The sequence below is a fragment of the Nicotiana tomentosiformis genome, chromosome 2, assembly GCF_000390325.3.
Source record: "Nicotiana tomentosiformis chromosome 2, ASM39032v3, whole genome shotgun sequence".
Lineage (NCBI taxonomy): Eukaryota > Viridiplantae > Streptophyta > Magnoliopsida > Solanales > Solanaceae > Nicotiana > Nicotiana tomentosiformis.
Window position 1 is genome coordinate 194,441,880 of NC_090813.1, and position 19,494 is coordinate 194,461,373.

Consider the following 19,494-nt stretch of genomic DNA (forward strand, 5'->3'; position numbering starts at 1 on the left):
TTACGCCTTCGGTAGACTCGAGGGCAAATGTGATAATTTCGATGGCTAGTTTTGATGATGCTTTGGGTCCGATCTTGAATATTATATTCCGCCTTCGGCTGACCATGTTGTATGTCAGATCAAACCTTGAACTTCGATTTTTACCCTATTACAGATGTACCGACCTTGACCCTCCATTTTTCAAGCTAGATCGAACACCGAACTCGATTTTACCCGTACACACACATATAAAAATCAAACCCAGTTCCCATATAGGAACTTTAAACAATGAGCCTCGGGAAGCTGAATTTTGTTTTTTAAGAATTAGAGATTATAATTTCATGAACTTATGTTTTCTTTTGGTCCTTTCGGGGACATCCGATAAAAATGTTTTCTTTTGATATATTAGGAAAAAAGAAAAATCAGAGAAGCGCTAGAATATTCTAACCCACTTCGATTTTTGCGCCTAATTCCACCGTCCGAAGCGCCGGTGTTCACTTTTGCAGGTTAGGTTCTTCTCTGAGCCCTTTTCTGGGGTTTCCCTTAGAATTACTGAGTTTTTTGTTTGAGAACTGGGTTTGATTTTTGTTTCAACTTTTTGTGGTGAAAAGATAACACAATAGAGACTCAGATATGGAGCCTACCGAGAGTGTCTGTGCGATTTCTGGACAAACAATTGAAGTTAAAAATAGAAAGACGATAAATTATGAGAAATTGGGGATGGCATTCTCGGTAAATCAATCTCGTGACGGATTTTCAAATACAACAGCAAAAAAAAGGAGGAAAGGGAGAAGAAAAACGAATAGGGCTCTGAGTTGTGATAATAATGTTTCTACAGAAGCAAAAATCAGTAATGATGATATGCAGGATGTATGTGTATATATGGAGCATAATAATAATGGGAAAAAGAGGAGGAAAGCGAGAAGAAAAAGGAATACGGCTCTGAGTTGTGATAAATATGTTTCTACTGAAGCAAAAACCAGTAATGAGGATGTATGTATCGATGGTATCAGTAATGATGTTATGCTGGTTCTGGAGCGGAATAATAAAGGAATAAAGAGGAGAAAATTGAAAAGGAAGAAGCAGAGAGAGAATTATTGTGACATTAAGGGTCCTGAAGAGCAAGTTAAGATGGCAAGCTGTTCTCCATATTTCAAGAAAGTGCCTGACTGTGAGGAGAATGGAAGTAGTAAATCTGATGAAGCTATTAATTCTGATTTGTGTGTGAAGCCTATCAAGACTGAGTGCGTGGAGGTTACTTTGGAAATGCATCAGAAGAGTAACAAAAGGAAGAAAAAGAGAAATGCTAAACATGGTATCGCTGATGCGAGAGCAGGAAACGGACTTGGTTCTACTTATGAAACAGATGCAAATCCAGATAAGAGGGAAATGGATGTGAACCCCGTCCTGAATGGTCCTCCTAATACCAAGTGGGAAGTGACAAGCAAAGATATTAATGAGAAGGATATTAAACAATCTGGTGATTTAGATGAGGGATGTACTACTGTTGCTTCGTTGCCGGTAAAGCGTGGTGATAATGTTGTAGCTACTAGTATTGATGATCTCTTTTCACAGTTTGCATACAAAAGTGGAAACTTTAGTTCTGTTAAAAGGAGAACTGAAGATGACAAGAATGCCATTGGGTCACAAGTTTGTAGTCCTTTCTCTCATAGGATGAAAACAATCCAAAAGGCTTCAATATCTGGCTCTATGACTGGATCTGAGAGTCATTTGTCACTTCTTGGGAAAGAAGGTAGCAGACCCTGCATATCTCAGAATCTGATGGATGAAACCATAATTGAGACAAAAAGAGTTTGTGTTTCAAATTGTGACAAGGTAAATGATGAATGCGTTGAACAGAACGTACGAGTTGTTTCCCCCTACTTCGTGAGCTCAGACAACATAGAAACTGAAATGAAGAAAGGAAGGTCCCTAAAACGTGTGACGAAAAGAAATGGAAAATGTAACAAAAAGTCAGAAGCCAAAGTTCGAGTTATTTCCCCTTACTTTGTTAACTCAGAAGTGGGAGACGAAATAAACGCAGGGAAGGATAGACCAAACTCGCCTTCAAAGAGCTGCATCACTGGAAAAAAGGTTTCTCCCTACTTTCTTAATGCACATCATGAAAACGAGAATGCAGTGATCAGCATGGTAGGAGGTGGAACTGACTCAAAAAACCCGAAACCTTGTCTCTCGGAGAATGGAGAAACCGAAATGAAGAAAGGAAGGACTCTAAAGCGTGTGAGGAAAAAAGATGAAAAAACTGACAAAAAATCACGAGCCAAAGTTCGAGTGGTTTCCCCTTACTTTGATAACTCAGAAGTAGGAGAAGAAATAAAGGTAGGGAAGGATAGACCAAACTCGCCCTCAAAGAAGTGCGTCACTGGGAGAAAGGTTTCTCCCTACTTCCATAATGCACATTGTGAAAAAGAGAATGCAGTGATCAGCACGGTAGGAGGTGGAACAGACTCAAAAAAGCGGAAAAATTATCTCTCTGCTGCCCAGAAGAGAGACAAGGCTTATTTAAGGAGGACTGAAGATAACACATGGATACCTCCCCGATCCCATTTCAGTCTCCTGCAAGAAGACCATGCTCATGATCCTTGGAGGGTGTTGGTTATCTGTATGCTTCTAAATTGCACCACTGGCTTGCAGGTAATTGTAGCCACTGTTCCCTTTCTTAATCATTCCTAAGCAGACAGCAAACTTATGATTGTTCGTAAATAAAGTTGTTCGTAAATAAAGTTGTCATGAAGTAGGGAGGTAAAATATTTGCATTGTCTTGTTCACATTGTAGGAATTGATTGAATTCTGTGTGGCATCACATTTGTTTGGTATTATGGTTTGAAAGATGATGAGCTGAAATTTAAGCTGTCGCTGATTCTTGAGATGTTTGGTTTATCTGGCTAGATAAAGTTTCCTGTATATTAAGTTACGGAACATGAACAAAAGGTGTATTCTTGGTCTTTTCTGGCATTGTTGTGCTCATAAGCCATGTTAACGCGTTTTATTCCTCATAATTACATTAGAAACAGTGACAGCAGCATCCAATGGACAATTAGGAAGCAAACAATTTTTAGACCCAAAAAGGGTATCTTAGGCAGATTTCCATTCTCAAAAAGGGGATATATAGGCAGTTTATTAGTAAAATTATTGTGTCAAAATATCAGCTACTTGACAAATGTAAATGTTTCTGATGTTCTGAATGCCTTTCCATGAAGGAACTACCATCCCAGCAACATAATGGAACATAGGCAAGGATAGGCCCAAGCATCAAAACTGAAGTATCATTGGGGATCTTTTTATTGTTTTGCATTAGTTATGGACAATGTGTAAGTTAAATACTTTGTCCAATTGAATTTATTTATAATGAAAAAGCATTAAATATCATGACAGAGTTTGTTACTCTCTTCATTTCAATTTATGTGGCACAGTTTGACTTTACACAGAGGGTAAGAAAGAAAAGAAGACTTTTGAAACTTGTGGTCTAAAACAAGCCTTAGACATTTCATATTTGTGTGGCTATAAATCATCTTATTAAGGGTAGAATTGAGTTTTTAAAGTTAAATTGTTTCTAAATATAGAAAAGTGACATCCTTTTTGGGACAAATTAAAAAGTAAAGAGTATACCATAAATTGGGACAGAGGGAGTATTTCATAGCCCGCACATAAAAAGGAGGATGTCCTCCTTGAAGAACATTGTCAAACGTGCTTTGCCCCGTCTGACCAAACTTTGAAATTTATTTCATGATCAAAGATTGTTTTTAAACTTACTAAATAAGGCAATTTTGTATGGGGCAGCCAATAAACACTTAGCTGCTTTGAAAGGTAGCTTACTGTTTAGAACATGAGCATGATCCACGTTAACACTTGCTGACATATATGGTATATTCATATTTTTTCTGACAGGGAAAGCAAGAGAAAGTCTCTCTTTGATATCATTTGGCTCATTTTTCAATCATTTTACAGTGCCCACATAATACTTCTTTTTAGGGTTTAACAAGGAAGAAAGGTAGCTATCGTCAAACTCATCTTGACGAGAAGATGCTTGGACTAATAAGATGTGGACTTAGAAAAGATGAGGACTGGGTTGTACCTATCTACAAAAATGTACACCATAACAGCATAAAACCACAAAAATATGAGCATTATTGAAAGCTTTAGGAAAGAAGATAGGATTACCTTAGCATTCCCCTTCTTCTGCAATTTGGTTGCTTGTTGACTAGAAGTGAACTGCGCAGATACTCCTGAAGAAGCATGAGAGCTATATAGTTATTGAGTCTTAAATTTGGTGTAATAGCTTTGTTCCCAGGATTCTACTTATAAGTATACCGAATATTATTTGAAAGAATATCTGAGTTCCGTTTCAGCTTCCCAGAGATGTTTGTTGGATATGGATTCCTACTAACACTTGCCCACAACGAACATAGGTTTGCAGAGTCCTATCAGAGTTTTTCACACTCTGTCCAAATGCAGCGGCTGCTACAGAGGTTGCTCCGGAGGATATTGAAAAGTTGATACGACCTTTAGGAATACATAAAAAGAGAGCACGAATGATTCAAAAGCTCTCTCAAGAATATCTGGGAGAAAGTTGGACTCATGTGACACATCTTAATGGTATTGGCAAGTAAGGGAATATATACAATGAGCTTTGCACTGTAGCACACAACTAATGGATTTTAACTTGTCATCACAAAAGAGAAACTGACTTGACAACTCTTTTGCTTCTCTTAACTTTCCAGGTATGCAGTTGATGCATATGCAATATTTTGTACGGGCAAGTGGCATCAAGTACATCCAGATGATCATATGCTAAACAAATATTGGGAATTCCTCCATGAACTTTAAGATGTGGCTCCGTCTCAAGGTATTCATGGACTATAAGTTAATAGCAAAAAGCTCGATGCATAGTGTTATGGACAATAGGTCTCAGTAGTAGGTGGCACATTTTGGGGGGTCGGTTACATCTTTTGAATTTTTACTACTATATTAGATGGCAAAGGGTGGGGCAGGGGAATTGTGGAGATTCTAATTTTTAGCTGTTGTACAATGTAATGTTTGGGACTTTGTTTTGAAGTGACAAAAAAACCATCGACATTCTATAGAATTACTTTCTTGTGATTTTTTCTTTCTCTTTCTTTGTTACGTCTAACCAAATCTACAGTATGAAGTACGATGAGCACGCTTTTTTTTTTTTTTTTTGTGTGTGTGGATATTTTCTTGGTTGATTCTGTGCATGCAAGTTAATATTAGGACCTGTTATTTACATGCACATTCAGGAGTAGATTCTTGAAAGCGTGTATTTGAATTATTGTTTAAACAAAATTGAATTACAAAATTCACGATAGAATTACTGTGTATTCTAAACCAACATCTTTATGAACTCTGTGCGAATTAGCACTGTAATTGAAAAATAGTTTAAGGTGATATTAGTCAAGCGGTAAGCTCCTTCCTGGACCGCAATTCTCAACGGACCCAATGCGGCTAAATGCTCTCAATTCTTCGATTGTCTGTTTCTTAGCTCCAGATATTAGTTTCTATCTGTTGCAATTTTTGAATTGTTTTTTTTTTTTTGAATTGGTGTTACTCTTTTTAGGATGTCTAATTACTAGTTAGTACTCAATTGTATTTCTAGGTTAATAAATAATATTTTTCTTGAATTGGTTGAACATGCACTTTAGTTATTTGGGGATCTGGTTTTTCTGATATAAGGATTGAATCTCCAACCAAAACTAACCTGTTCTATTTGGGTAGTCAAATTGCGAAGCTGTACTGGATTTGGGAGTACAAACCTGATATTGGGTTTGTGTTAGCAAGCTTATCATAAAGTAACAGTTGATTATAATTTTATCTGGTTTCTCATGCTGTTGCTTTTCTGGATAATTAGTGAATCCTATGATTCTATCTATTAGGCATGGTATCAATTATTAAGTGGGAAGGACCTTTTCTACGTGGTGTTGATATGGTCACTCTTTATGATTTGCTAAAAGAAGGTATGGTCAGTTTAGCTTTTGCATTATAAGTTAATTGGTAAATTATCAGCCATATTGCAAGTGATACTGCGTTTGCAGTCGATGTTTCTAATAGTTGGAAGAACTTCTCAGTCTTCTGAACAATTAATATAGGTATATATTGGTTCATGAGCCTATTGTTTATATGAAATGCATCAACTAACCTACTTGAGTAGATTATTAGATATTTCGTCGCAGCATATCAACTTTTAAGACGCAGAGTGTCAATAGCCTGGCTGCCTATCTTTTGATAGTGAACCAACTTATTCAGATTTGAAGATTCACTTCTTGTTTTTAAAGCATGTGATAGATCTATACGTAGTCGATAATTGGTGTATCTCCGGGCAGTTATGTGATTTGACTCTACCAATCTCCCTTCCCTCCCATCATGGAATTAGATAGTAGAAATATCAAGTTTTTTTTTTTGATGAAGTAAGTTGTATATTAATTAAAATGCATCCAGAAGATGCAATGATTACAAAAGAAAAGGAGATATCAGCTCCTAGGAAGGACAAAAACCTATTACAATACTATGGAGCTGATAAAGTCCAAGAAAAGGTCAGGGTTATACGCAGGGGTGTGGTTCACCCAGCAAAAAAGTAAAACTAAACATCTAGCCTTAAGTTTGTGTCTGGCAGTTGAAATGCCATCAAAGCATCTTTGATTCCTCTCTGTCCATATGCACCACAAAATAACAGCAGGAACCATAGACCAGATTCTCTTGATGGACTTCTCAACTTTCCAGGAGCTCCAGCTCACAAAGGCATCCCTGACATTCCGAGGCATAGTCCAATGTAGACCAAAAAGTGAAATAAACATCGACCAAATGTCTGCTGCAACTGTACAGTGGAGGAACAGGTGATTGATTGTTTCATGATTGCTAAGGCACATACGGCATCTGTTGGCAAGTTGGAAACCCCTTCTGAGAAGGTTATCCTGAGTTAGGCAAGCACCCTGTAGTGTTATCCAACAGAAACCACTAACCTTAGGGGGAATTTTTGTCTTCCAGACCACTTTCCATGGCCACTGGTCAATCAAAGCTTTGTTAGAGCTCATGTTGTGATAGCTTTCTTTGACTGAATAGGAACCCCCTCTACTGTTGCCCCAGATAGTAGAAATATCAAGTTTGTAGAACTTATGATACTTGTAGTCAGAAAGAGCTTGATTTAAGAGTAAACGAAAAATAGTTGTAAGAATGTTAGCAGGAAGAAATCCATGTGCATAGCATATCATATCTTAGTATGTACCACAACATCATTCAACTTCTCAGCTGAAAAAAGATATAGTCTCTTCCTGTCTTTTATGTATTTGGCCAACTATATATAAGGAAACTAGGATATCCCTAATTGTGTGCTTAAGGAGCTTTCATGTCAAGAAGCAACACATACCTATCACTTTTGGAAGGTTTGGAACCTTTAGGATATTGGTTCCTTAGAGTTTGGATCTTGGTGGTCTTTTGAAGCATCAGGAATGTGCACCTCATACGACCTTACCTTCTGTTCTATAGGCTTGTACTATATAGCCGAGGAGACAGGAACATTCACATCATCCATACACTAAAGGCTTGTATTTACTTAAGTTTGCAAATAAATTCTGGAGATTCTGTATGTTTCTTAAGTAAGTCTTATTAGATTAGCGCGCGCTCATTTCCTTCTATAGCAAATGAATGTGTTTTGCTCCTGAACTCAAATAACAATTTTTAAATTGTTAGTCACGTTCTGTTTGAGCTTTTACTAAATGCTCTTATTTTGATACAATGACTGTGATGCACTTTTGTTGTCTTAGTATATTTGATTCGGCATTGTTTGTGTGAGTTAAAGGCACATAGATATGTTCATACCATCAGATCTTGAAAAGGTACTATGGGGGATTTGAAGCTTACAGAAAAGGTTCCTTTTATTTGCACTTGTCAAGATTATCCTCTTACAGCAATCCTTAACCATCCATATTAAACATTCATCTTTTGTTTCCTCTCGCTGTGCACTATTTGCGCCATGATGAACAAATGGAGTTCTCATTGACTTAGAGCTTTAATTATCTGCTAGATGTTTGCAAGAATGGTTCCACCAGCAAGGACAAAAGAAAGGTAAGGCTTTTCAAAGCACCGTCTGTCTGGTAAATTAGGCTCAATTTATCGCTTTTATTATTTCTCTGGGGATGACTCATTCCTTGACTAGAATTACTATAAGCCAACTCCCATTTCGACTGATGCTTGTTCTTACCAATATTGGTCCTCATTGTTGTGGTAACCTTTGCACTGAAATACTTTTATCACTATCATCCTTATCAAAAAAAAAAAAAATCACTATCATCCCTTTCCCGCTCGAAGTTAAGGGAGGGTAATGATATGAAATGTTGTAAATCCTGTCTGAGAGTAACTTATACTCGGGTAGATTATGCTGGGCCTTTTCCTTCTGTTCTTCGTTTCATTTTGTTGTGCCGTTTCTTTTTGGAAGTTTTTGTCCGTTTTTGTCATTCTAGGTTATTATATTCTTCGTTTTTGGCCCTTAATTTGTAGAACATCCTTTTGGTTAATACCTTTTTTTGCTTCCTGTGAGTTCATAGACACAGGATAACCAGAATGATCACATAAATCATAGCAGTGCAATACATCTTAATGGACAGACTATAAGAAGCCTTCTGAACAATGACCAGTATCCACGAGATAAGAGAGTTTAAGTTCTCAAGCCTGAAAACAATCAAAAGAAGAATAAAGGACAGACGTCCATAATTGAATTTGCCTAAACTTTATACTTTCATTAAGAGTGGAGAATATTAGAAGAACCCAAATCAAGGTTGAGTTGCTTACTTTTGATTTGCATCAATAATCGACCTTTTTGGTTCCGTCAAAAAAGAATGGTCAGGTTACATTCCAAGCAGGAAATGAAAAGAAGGGTCTGGTAGATTTTGTAATAGCAGAGAATAAACTACAACGAGGAGGAGGAAAGTGGATAGTGCAAAGATGAATCTGAAGAGGCAAAATTGATTTTTAAATTTTCTTCTTGAGAGGTATAAATGATTTCAAGAATGTAAGAAGTGGCAAGGTAAGCCCCATCTGAAAACTTTTGATATCTGTACATAAATATCTCTTTAAATTTATTTTGCCTGTCTTTGATCAGGTGACAAGAAAATGGTAAAGGTATTGAACAATGAACATTGTCATTGAAGGTAATCATTTTCATAGACTGAAACCATTTCCTTTATATCTTAAGCACTCTATTCTACTGTCCCTTAGGCGTTGCTAAACTATAACCTTACAAGTTGTTCAGGTTTGCCTGTTGGTGAAAAGGGAAGACTCATTGTTCCACCATATTTGGGTTATATACAAGTCCTTGCTGAAAATGCACATCATTTAGACTTCCTTGTTGTGATTCCAACGCTTAAAAAGTTTCTGTGTTCATGCCTTTTGTCGATGCAGCTCTGGGAAATAGGCTAGGCCTCCAGTACCGCCAGGCGCCAGACTCATGGCTCCAGTATGACATTGAATTGGCTGATATATGTGAATGATAAAGATTACATGCGGTTACTTCAGTCAAATCATTTTTGAGCTACAACTGAAGTGAAGAACTTCAAGGATGAAAGCGATGTTGCCAACCCTTGCAGAGGTACTTATCTGAAGTCTTTATATCTATATTGAAGCTGCATTTTAGACAGTAAGCAAAGCAGTTCTCACCTCCTGTGATGATATTAGCTTTTATAATTGAAGGCTTTGTTTTTGCCTTTGGGAGATGTTTATATATACATGATTGGCGACTTTGCATATTGACCTAAGAGAATTTTGGTGTTGGAGTTCATAAGATAAAACTTGCTGTTTCTTAGTCAGTGACTGGGTTTTTAGATGTTTATTTATATGAGGTGTAATCAATGGTTCCAGAAGAGTTTGTATGCTCTGAAATGAAGATCGACCCAGCAAGGGACTCAATAACATCTCCAAGCACCTATATCGAACTAGAGAGGAAAATGAGTTAATAAACCTCTAATAGAAATCAAATTAGCATATAAAATACTATTAATCTGCACTAATCTTAGGGTTCTCTCGAGGTGAAGCTCTGGACAATATATGTGAAATTAAGCACGATGGAAATGGGAAAGATTTACACGTTGATCGGGGATAGAGCTTTCAATAGCTTTTGCTTCTGTTTCTTATTTTTGTGGTTTTCTGAAGTGTTTGTCTAAGTTTAAGGCAAGCTCGGAATACCTTCGGGGAAGTAGTTTCCAACTCCCATCTGAATGTGGAAGAAGACCCAATTCCTCAAAATTCTGAACAGCGGATCTAGGGAAAGTTGAAGAGTGTGCTTGTACAGGCCAGCCTTAACAGCGGATTGAGCATAGCATTTATTGTTCTGGGGAAGCATGACGAATATGCTATGCTCAATCTGCTGTTAAGGCAAACTTGGCAGGCAGTTTGTTCAAGTGCCTTTTCCATTGTATGCTTTAACAAGTAGAAAAGGATTTTAATATAAATGTAACGAGCTAATTTGTTCCCAAGAGGAATTGCTTTATGTTCATTCATTCGTGAACTTCTTTGGGAAGCATGATAGGAACTGATTAAGATTCAGACAATTAATCAAATGACTTTTGGTATTCTCTCCTACAAACTATTGATCTTTTACGGCATATTAATTACTCCTCTCCTCAACTCCTGCATCGCTCCTCTCCTTTGTTTGTTGAGTGACCTTTCTCGTGTTCACTTAATCATTAGCAATGGCAGATAACGAAAGAGCAGCTTCCAAGCGGCAAAGAAGCAAAAGGTTCTATATATCTCGTTCTTTCTCCAAAATAATAACATCAGTCGGTACTGTTTGCATTGTTGTACTATTAAACTCTTAATTATTCAGTACCCCGAACCAGTAGATAGACATGCATATCATTTTCCAGTTCTGATTAATTTTATGTGTATGATGAATTCGATTGTAGAGATGAAGTTGAAGCGACAAGTATTATTCGCCGCATATCTCGTAGAAGTCAAGGAATGCCACCAGAATTGAGTGATGGCCTCAGTGATAAAATTGACGCAATGAAATTATCTAAAAAGTCTTCTACTTGTGAGGAATTTTCGTGCGATGGTATGGTTAAAACAATAAGAAGTTTGAGAAGACATGATCCGCTATTGGATACAACACTTACTGATCGGCAAGTTGATCTGGAAAGGTTAGAGTTGAACCCCAATGGAAGAACACAAATAGTGAAAGGTGCCATTTCAGCTGTGAAGTTTCTTCCGCAGCGAATATGAAAGTAATTGTTGTAGGCGATGAGCTTGGCTATTTTGGGCTATGGAATGTGGATTTTGAAGAGGAGAACGGGGACATTGGAATTTATCTGTTTCAACCTCACCATTCCAAAATATCTGGAATTTCAATTGAGCCATTCTCCATGTTGAAGGTGATAACTCTGTTTTGCTTTTCTATTTTTATGAGTACTTAATTAAGATTCATACTATTGTCTGTCGGATTATATTAATCTTCAGATTTCTCTGCTAACTAGTAATTGGTGCGAACAAGCTTTAACTTTATAGTGTTTTTGTAAGTACCCAAAAGAAAGAAAAAGAATTGCACTACGTTTGTTAGAAGTGAAATATATGTGGGGACTATCTGTATATTTACACATAAGTAGTCACCTTGTAGGAAGTTGAATTGTTGCTGCATTATCTTAGCTGGCTGATCAAAATAGTGAAGTGGAAAGTACAAAAAAAAGAAGGAATTAGCGACAGACAAATTCAGTTGCTAAACTAAAGAATCGGGTGCTAATCCTAATTAATGACGGATGATCAAAAAATCTTATTAGCTACAGCCTATTTAGTGATAGATTAGCGATAACTTTCATAGCTAATTCCTGTTTTTTTAGTGACATATAATTTCATAGTAATGCTTGGCATAAAGCCTTTAAAGTTCGATTTAACTTTTCCTCTTTCAATTTTCTTTAGGACTTTAAAAAATTGTGATGACTATTGTAATAATAATCTAACTAAAACCCAAAATATGTGAGAACTGACAGTGAAAATGAAAAGCTATTCATGTACAGCATATGAGCTATTTCAATTTTCATATATAACATCATCTTCATGTCTCTAGTGTGGTTATTGATCATAGTAGTTAATTAGTTCGACATTTCTTGCATATGTACTTGCAGATATTTACTTCAAGTTATGATCAACGTATATCAGGATATTTATGCAATATATTCCACATGTCATCGAGTAGAGCACGTAAACTGTTTATATTTTGGTGACGAAGTTGTGGAGTGTTAAAAATATTTGATTTAAGGGCTAGCACACTATTATCATTATGGGGATTGCACGAAGAGAGAATCAATACGATACATTGCATGTCAGATGATCCTAATATTGCAGTTACAAGCTTTGTAGATAGGACTTTCTCTGTGTGGGACTTGAGGAGTATTAGCAGAGATCAACCAAAATCGTTGACAACTATTAGACATGGCGGTCCAATTCATTCCGCGTGCTTTACACCTTGTGGGAGTTTTCTTGCAACAACAAAGTTTGTGCTACTAGTGAAGCCCCTTTGATTCCTAATTTCCTACATACAGGAAATGCTTTAAGAATTTGACAGAAAAGAGGGAATAAAAGCTGCTTATTTAGGAAATAAAAATCAAATGTTCAACTTCACTAGTATGTCATGAAATTTGATAATTCAGTGAATTTAGATATCAAAATTACTTCAAATCGTAGAAGTACTTTCAAAACAAATATTTGATAGTGAAATGTTTCAAAAGAATATTGTTAATGCTTTTAGAAAGTATATATTCTTGTGAAGATGTTTTTGTAGGAAAATTTAAGAGGAAAAGGTCTTCATAGTAAAAGCATCAAACCACTCTTGTCAGTTCTGTTCTTCTGCTTACTTTTCTTGAGAAACTTGACTGTCTGTTTTGATTCTATCAACTGTTTGGTATCTCCTTGATCAGTAGTTACGTTGGTAATTTCAAGTTTAACACAGCTTGGAAAATACTATTGGTCTATTTGGAGGAGAAAACTATGAGAAGTTCCTAATACCCGACAACAACCTAAATGGTGAATATATTTCCACATTAAGGTAACATAAATTCTTTTCAAGTTCACAAGAAAACTGTGTTACATTTTTAAAGAGCTATTTTCTTGTAAAATATCTAATCCACTTTTGGAACAGAGGAATCTGGGGCTGGGATGACTCATATGAGTACATTGGCAAGATTCAGGAAAAGCAGAAGCATAAAAGAAAAAGGAAAGCTCAAAAAAGTAGAGGTGATTGATGACAATATTAATAACGTTGAAAAGAAGATTGATGATGACAAAAGTGGAGTGGATATCATTTCTACGGTTGAGAAGAAGGTTGTGTGTACTTTGCAAAGTGATGATATGCCTACTAATCCGTAGTGATTGGCTGCTCATCCTTATATGGATGGAACACTTGCTGGTGCCACAGGCAAAGGTAAAGTATGTATGTGGGTAGAAGCAGCTGCGGATCCAGAATCTTGAGTTTATAGGTTCTGAATTCTAAAAAAAGCGATCATTAAAAAAGAGGGATCCATTTAAAGGAATTCATGCTGATTGCCTAACTTCGGGTACTTTCAAGGCTCACACTACAATAAGAGTCCACCACGCCGCATAACGGGAGCTCGTGTGGAACCTTTTATTCTGGCGTAACAGCGGTAGAATGTAGCAAAATATTACAGCCGCCTAACATAGGGGACGGAGGTACGGTAAACTCGGCCAAAATATGAGACCCGAAAGGTTTACTGGATTCTGGATAAACAATTTATACATAGTCTGTGAGTTTCTTAACACAAATACAGAATTTTGGTCAAAACTATTTGGTTCGCCGAAACCGCTTCTGGATAGAAGCTTGACACTTCGACTATGTTTTCTTAACGACTATGTATTTGTTTCTATTTTGAGATATGCTCTGGTGAAGTAGCGGTTGACATGCATAGTGTAAATATCTAATTGTTTTCATCTTTTTTGTTTTTTTGTGGAGAATGAGTAAATTTTCATTAAGCACTTTTATAAATTAAAGAAAATTGTTAATGTTTGATACTAGTTAATTGCTTTGATAAGTAATATACGTTAATAAAAGAAGCTGGAGTATAGACGTCTAGTTGCATATCTTAGATTGTACTCGGTAAAAGAATATTTGACTACTACATTTTCTCCAGAAAAATACAGTTTTATAAGGAAGTGATTTTACCTTATATTTTTCTTTTTTTATTTGTCCTTTTTATTGACACTACAAGTAAGACACCGATGGAGCATATTTCTTAAAAATTGCATTGATGGAGCATAGTTCCAAACCTTTGGGATTGTTTGGTTCGAACATAAGTTAGAGATTAGTTATACATGGATTAGTTAGGCAAGAATCAGTTATGCATGTATTGATTATGTAAGGATTAGTTATGTAGGTATTAGTTACGTAGGGATTAATAATGCATGGATTACAATGTAAATATTATTTCTTGTTGAACGTTTGGTTTGTCGTTTTAAAAATTAGTATACATTGTATAATTTAATGTGTCTTCTTTTTCTCTATAAATATGTTTGTTTACTATTTATAACATTGAACTACTTTAGTTTTGTATATTTTCTTTCCTTAGCTTTAGTTAATTTTCTTCTTTTTGAAAAAATAAAAAAGGTTTGGTTAATCTCACTTAAAACTATTAGGGAAGAACAAAATTGTCACAAGTTTCCTGGAAAAGAATTAAGTTTGCTTGAATTCAATTAAGGACTGGTCAGGTTCTTCATCCAACATTTATTTTCTTGTCTTAATACTATTTATTTCATTGCTAAATATTGTCAAATTACTTTACTACTATATATAAGTGAGTTGGAGTGGACGAACATTGCACCAAAGAATCGTGTGAAAAGCAAATTAAATTGTGTTGTAAACCTGAGAAGAACACGACAAATTTGAAACTACGAATCTATTATACTGCACTGTTCCGTAACAGGTATACTGTTTTCCTCTTGATAAAACACGCGTACCGTATTTTACCATCTAAAAATGTATACCGAACCCCTTTCCCTCTCTCACCGGCGATTTTACTAAGGTGTTGTGCATGGATTTCAGTAGTTGTAAATCATATTCTTTGTAGTCTTTTGCCTATATTTTGTTCCTCCTGATGCGATACAACTTAGTGAGTAAGTAAAAGTTTGATTCTCTTTGTCATAGAGATTACTGATTTAGAAATCTTCATTTCACTTATGAAATTCTCTACGGATTGTGCCTTTTTGTTCTTTTTCTTCTCAATTAAAGTGTACCATTTTGTATTTTTTGATGCATGATACTTTTTTTTCCCGTTCTTTCTTCATGTCCTTTGAAAGTTCTATATATGCATTATTTGTTCAAATGCCTCTTACGAATATTCTCTGCAGAGGTGCATATTCTACTACAACGCTGTGCATACTATAGCTAAGGTGTTTGACAGTATGCCTAAAGCAACTAATCAATTTTTAATTTCTTTTCCTTTGTCACACAGGAGTTCTACAACTTACACAACATTTCGCAACCAAAAGGTATAGTATTATTTATTACTTACTACTAAACAATATTAGTTAACAATGTTATATGTTGTTGTGTTAAAGAATTGCTTTTTTTGAAATAAATTCCATTTGCTTCTATTTTATTTCTATTGCAATATTGTCTAGCTAAGTGTTAACAGAAAAAGTTAGATATAAAGAAATGCGATCATGATCCCCATGTTATTATGCAGTTACGAATTAATTTGGGTGTTGTTTTACGATCGAAGCACGATGAAATATGGCAAGCTTTTACCAAGACTTTTGAGAACTCTCACGATCCAACTGAAAACATGTTGAAGAAGGTGGCGGCCATACTAAAATTAGTGAGCTGTAGTCAATTGTCATACCTTACCTTTAATGAGTTAAACCATAAATATTGATTTATTTTTAAGAACCATATTCTGTCAACTTAATGAAAATAACCTAACTATCAAGAAGTCAAGACCAATTAGCTACTACTAAGTTTCTCTTGAATCGTCCTGTGTTCTAAATGGATGTAGAATATTACTTCTCTATAAATCAAGAAGAAATGCCAAACTTGACAGCAAAGTAAGAGCACAAAAATATCAAAAGTAATTAAAAAAATAGACTTCATCTTTTTTAACCCAGGAAAATACAAATCTGACGAAAAAAAAAATTCAGCAGAATTCCCACTTTACTATACTTTTCCATCTTTAGAGATATAAATTTATAAGTCTCATTTAATGATTGCGGCTTATATGTCTCATTCGCTGCTAGAGATTTATAAGTCGCATTCACTAAATACTTTATAAGTCTCATTCAATATCGATTGCGATAATAAGTTGCGTTTGCTGATTGTGACTCAGTCACATATGCAGACTGCAATTTATGTCATATATGCGGATTGCATTTTAAGTTGTATTCGTTGATTGCGATTGCATATGTGGAATTTTATAAGTGACGTCATACATGATAATAGTCAGGTGATGTACTACTCAGTAGCATCTTTCTTGAGTAAAATCAAAATTCCTCCTCTTTTAACATTCTTGAGTAGAGTTATTCAGAATCCCGAAATAAAATTAAGAAGAAATGCCAAACTTGACAGCAAAGTAAGAGCATAGAAAATATCTAAGGAAATTAAAAAAAGCAGACTTCATCCTTTATAACCGAGGAAAATGAATATCTCTCACCCGAAGGGAAAACATTCAGCAGAATTCCCACGTTAATAAATTTTCGAACTTTAGAGATATAAATTTATAAGCTCATTTCATGATTGTGATTAAAAAGATGCATTCCAGGATCCCGATTTATAAGCCGCATCATCAAATGAGATTTATAAGTCTCATTCATTGATTGCGATTTATACATTGCGTTTTCTGAATGCGACTCAATCACATATGCTATGTCACATATAAGATTACATTTTAAGCGGATTACGATTTACAAGTCGCATTCGTTGATTGCGATTGCATCCCTGGAATTTTATAAGTGACGACATACCTAATAATAATGTACTACTCAGTAAAATCTTTCTTGAGTAAAATTAAAATTCCTCCTCTTTTAACATTCTTGATTAGAGTTATTCAGAACCCCAGAAATAAAATCAAGAAGAAATGCCAAACTTGACAACAAAGTAAGAGCATAGAAAATATCTAAGGAAATTAAAAAAGCAGACTTCATCCTTTTTAACTCAGGAAAATGAAAATCTCTCACCCGAAGGAAAAATAAAATCAGCAGAATTCCCACGTTAATATATTTTGCGAACTTTAGAGATGTAAAGATATGGCACTTTGTAATTAATAAGGTATGGAAGAATCAAATTTGTGTATTATTCCATGTCGTGATACATATATATACAAGTACATTAGGTGCTAATTAAGGAAAGAAATAAAAGAGATTTCTACAAATCTGCTATCTATATATGGGTTATGTATACTACTAAAAAATAATCTATGTTCATTGTGTAAAGCGTCTAGGTTCATTCTGTAATACTCCCCCTCATGCTGGAGCATATATATTGATCATGCCCAGCTTGTTACAATGGTAATCGGCTAGCTGCTCTGCTATAACACTCCCCCTCAAGCTAGTGCCATTCAATGCTTTAGTGAGCAAATCAGCTAGCTGCTCTCCTGTCTTCACGTAGCCAGTGGAAATCAAGTTCTCCTAACTCTTCTCACGAATAAAATGACAGTCAACTTCAATATGTTTGGTTATTTCATGATACACTAGATTTGAGGCAATATGGAGTGCAACTTGATTATCACACCGAAGTTTTGATGGAGTATGATGCTTCAACCCAATTTCAGTTAAAAGGTGATGTATCCACATTATCTCACATGTTGATTGTGCCATAGCTCTGTACTCAGATTCTTCACTGGACCGAGATACAATATTCTATTTCTTACTTCTCCATGATACCAAGTTTCCACCAACAAATACACAGTAACTAGTAGTAGATCTTCTATCAATCTTGGATCCAGCCCAATCTGCATCTACAAAACAATCAATGCGAGAATGACTGTGATTGCTGTATAATATTCCAAGTCCAAGAGATCTTTTTAAGTAATATAGGATCTTCTCCAAAGCCTCCCATTGTTTAACTATGGGCGCGGACATGAACTGGCAAACCATACTTACTGCAAAAGTAATATCTGGATGAGTTACATTGAGATAGTTTAATCTCCCAACTAACCTCATGTATCTATCTGGTTCATTAAATGGATCACCATAATCTTTCATAAGATGCAAAGTAGGAACCATTGGAGTACTGCAAGGCTTAGCAGCCAACTTACCAGTTTCTGCTAATAAGTCAAGAATATACTTTCTCTGAGATAGAAAAAATTTCCTTCGTGCTTCTAGTTATTTCACCTCCAAACCACTCGTATCTATTAAAAATGACTCAATAATATCAAATATTGCTAAAGGAATCAATTATATTGTATAAATTAAATTTCCCAAATTTTCCTCCAAAAAGTCGAAAAATCGACCCCGGGCCCGCTTGGTCAAAACCCGAGGTTCGGACCAAAATCCTTTTATCCATTCACCCCGAGCCCGTATATGTAATTAGTTTTGGAATCCGACCTCAAATTGAGGTCTAAATCCCCAAATTTCCGAAATTCCTAGTTTCTACACTAACCCCTAATTCTACCATGAAACTCTAGTTTTTTTTGGTTGAATTTTAGTAAAATGAAGTAAAAGATTGAAAGAAACGAGTTAAGGAACACTTACCTATGATTTGGGGAAGAAAATGTCTTTGAAAAATCGCCCTAGGCCTCCTATCCCATTGAAAACAAGAAGAAAAATGGCTGGAGTCTGAAATAAATGCTCACTGCCGAGCGACCTTCGCACCTGCGGTGCTTTGGTCGCACCTGCGCATCCGCATGTACGGACGGGATATGCGCTCCTCTGGAGAAGGATTGGGCCAACTGGAGCCGCACCTGCGAACAGGGTTCTGCTTCTGCGGTCCTGCTCATGCGGAGAAAAGTCCGCATCTGCGGAGAAACGACGTCCAGGCCTGGGTCGCATCTGCGGGGCTTTCGTTCGCACCTGCGACCAAAGGCTCGCAGGTGCGGGCACACCAGATTTGGTGCACCAGCAGCCTTGTTGAGGTTTGAACTCAACTCGCGCATCGCCCGAATGGCACCCGAGCCCTCGGGGCTCCAAACCAAACATGCACGCAAGTCTAAAAACATCATACGGACCTGCTCGCGCGATCAAATCGCCAAAATAACACCTAGAACTCTAAATTTAGCACCAATCAAATGAAATTCTCAAGAACACTTTAGAATTTCTATTTCCTCAACTGGACGTCCGAATCACGTCAAATCAACTCCGTTTCTCACCAAATTTCATAGACATGTCTTAAATATCATAATGAACCTGTACCGGGCTCCGGAACCAAAATACAGACCCGATACTAATAATACCAAATATCAATCAATTCTTAAAAACAAACAATTTTCAAACTTTTAATTTTCATCAAAAATTCATAACTCAAGCTAGGGACCTCAAAATTCGATTCCGGGCATACACCCA

General features: G+C 36.1%; 2 protein-coding genes across 5 annotated transcripts; one reads left to right on the forward strand and one right to left on the reverse strand.

Annotated features, from left to right (window-relative positions):
* Nucleotides 1-267: 267 nt before the first annotated feature.
* LOC104119818 (methyl-CpG-binding domain protein 4-like protein) lies at nt 268-14,022 on the forward strand. Of its 4 annotated transcripts, XR_011414494.1 has the most exons (7): nt 269-2,634; nt 4,410-4,606; nt 4,722-4,846; nt 5,892-5,972; nt 8,036-9,595; nt 10,908-13,039; nt 13,133-14,022. XR_011414494.1 is itself a non-coding variant. In XM_070196513.1 (4 exons), the coding sequence occupies exons 2-4, from the start codon at nt 613-615 to the stop codon at nt 4,825-4,827; spliced, it is 2,325 nt and encodes a 774-aa protein (XP_070052614.1). In that variant the 5' UTR covers nt 268-485; nt 591-612; the 3' UTR covers nt 4,828-5,086. The 4 variants fall into 4 exon arrangements, 1 of the variants encoding a protein (XP_070052614.1); XR_011414493.1 differs by lacking the exon at nt 5,892-5,972; XM_070196513.1 differs by lacking the exons at nt 5,892-5,972; nt 8,036-9,595; nt 10,908-13,039; nt 13,133-14,022 and having other exon boundaries at nt 268-485; nt 591-2,634; nt 4,722-5,086.
* A 3,831-nt stretch (nt 14,023-17,853) lies between these two features.
* On the reverse strand, nt 17,854-18,219 carry LOC117273312 (uncharacterized mitochondrial protein AtMg00810-like). Its single transcript, XM_033652461.2, has one exon. The coding sequence runs from the start codon at nt 18,217-18,219 to the stop codon at nt 17,854-17,856; it is 366 nt and encodes a 121-aa protein (XP_033508352.2).
* Nucleotides 18,220-19,494: the final 1,275 nt, after the last annotated feature.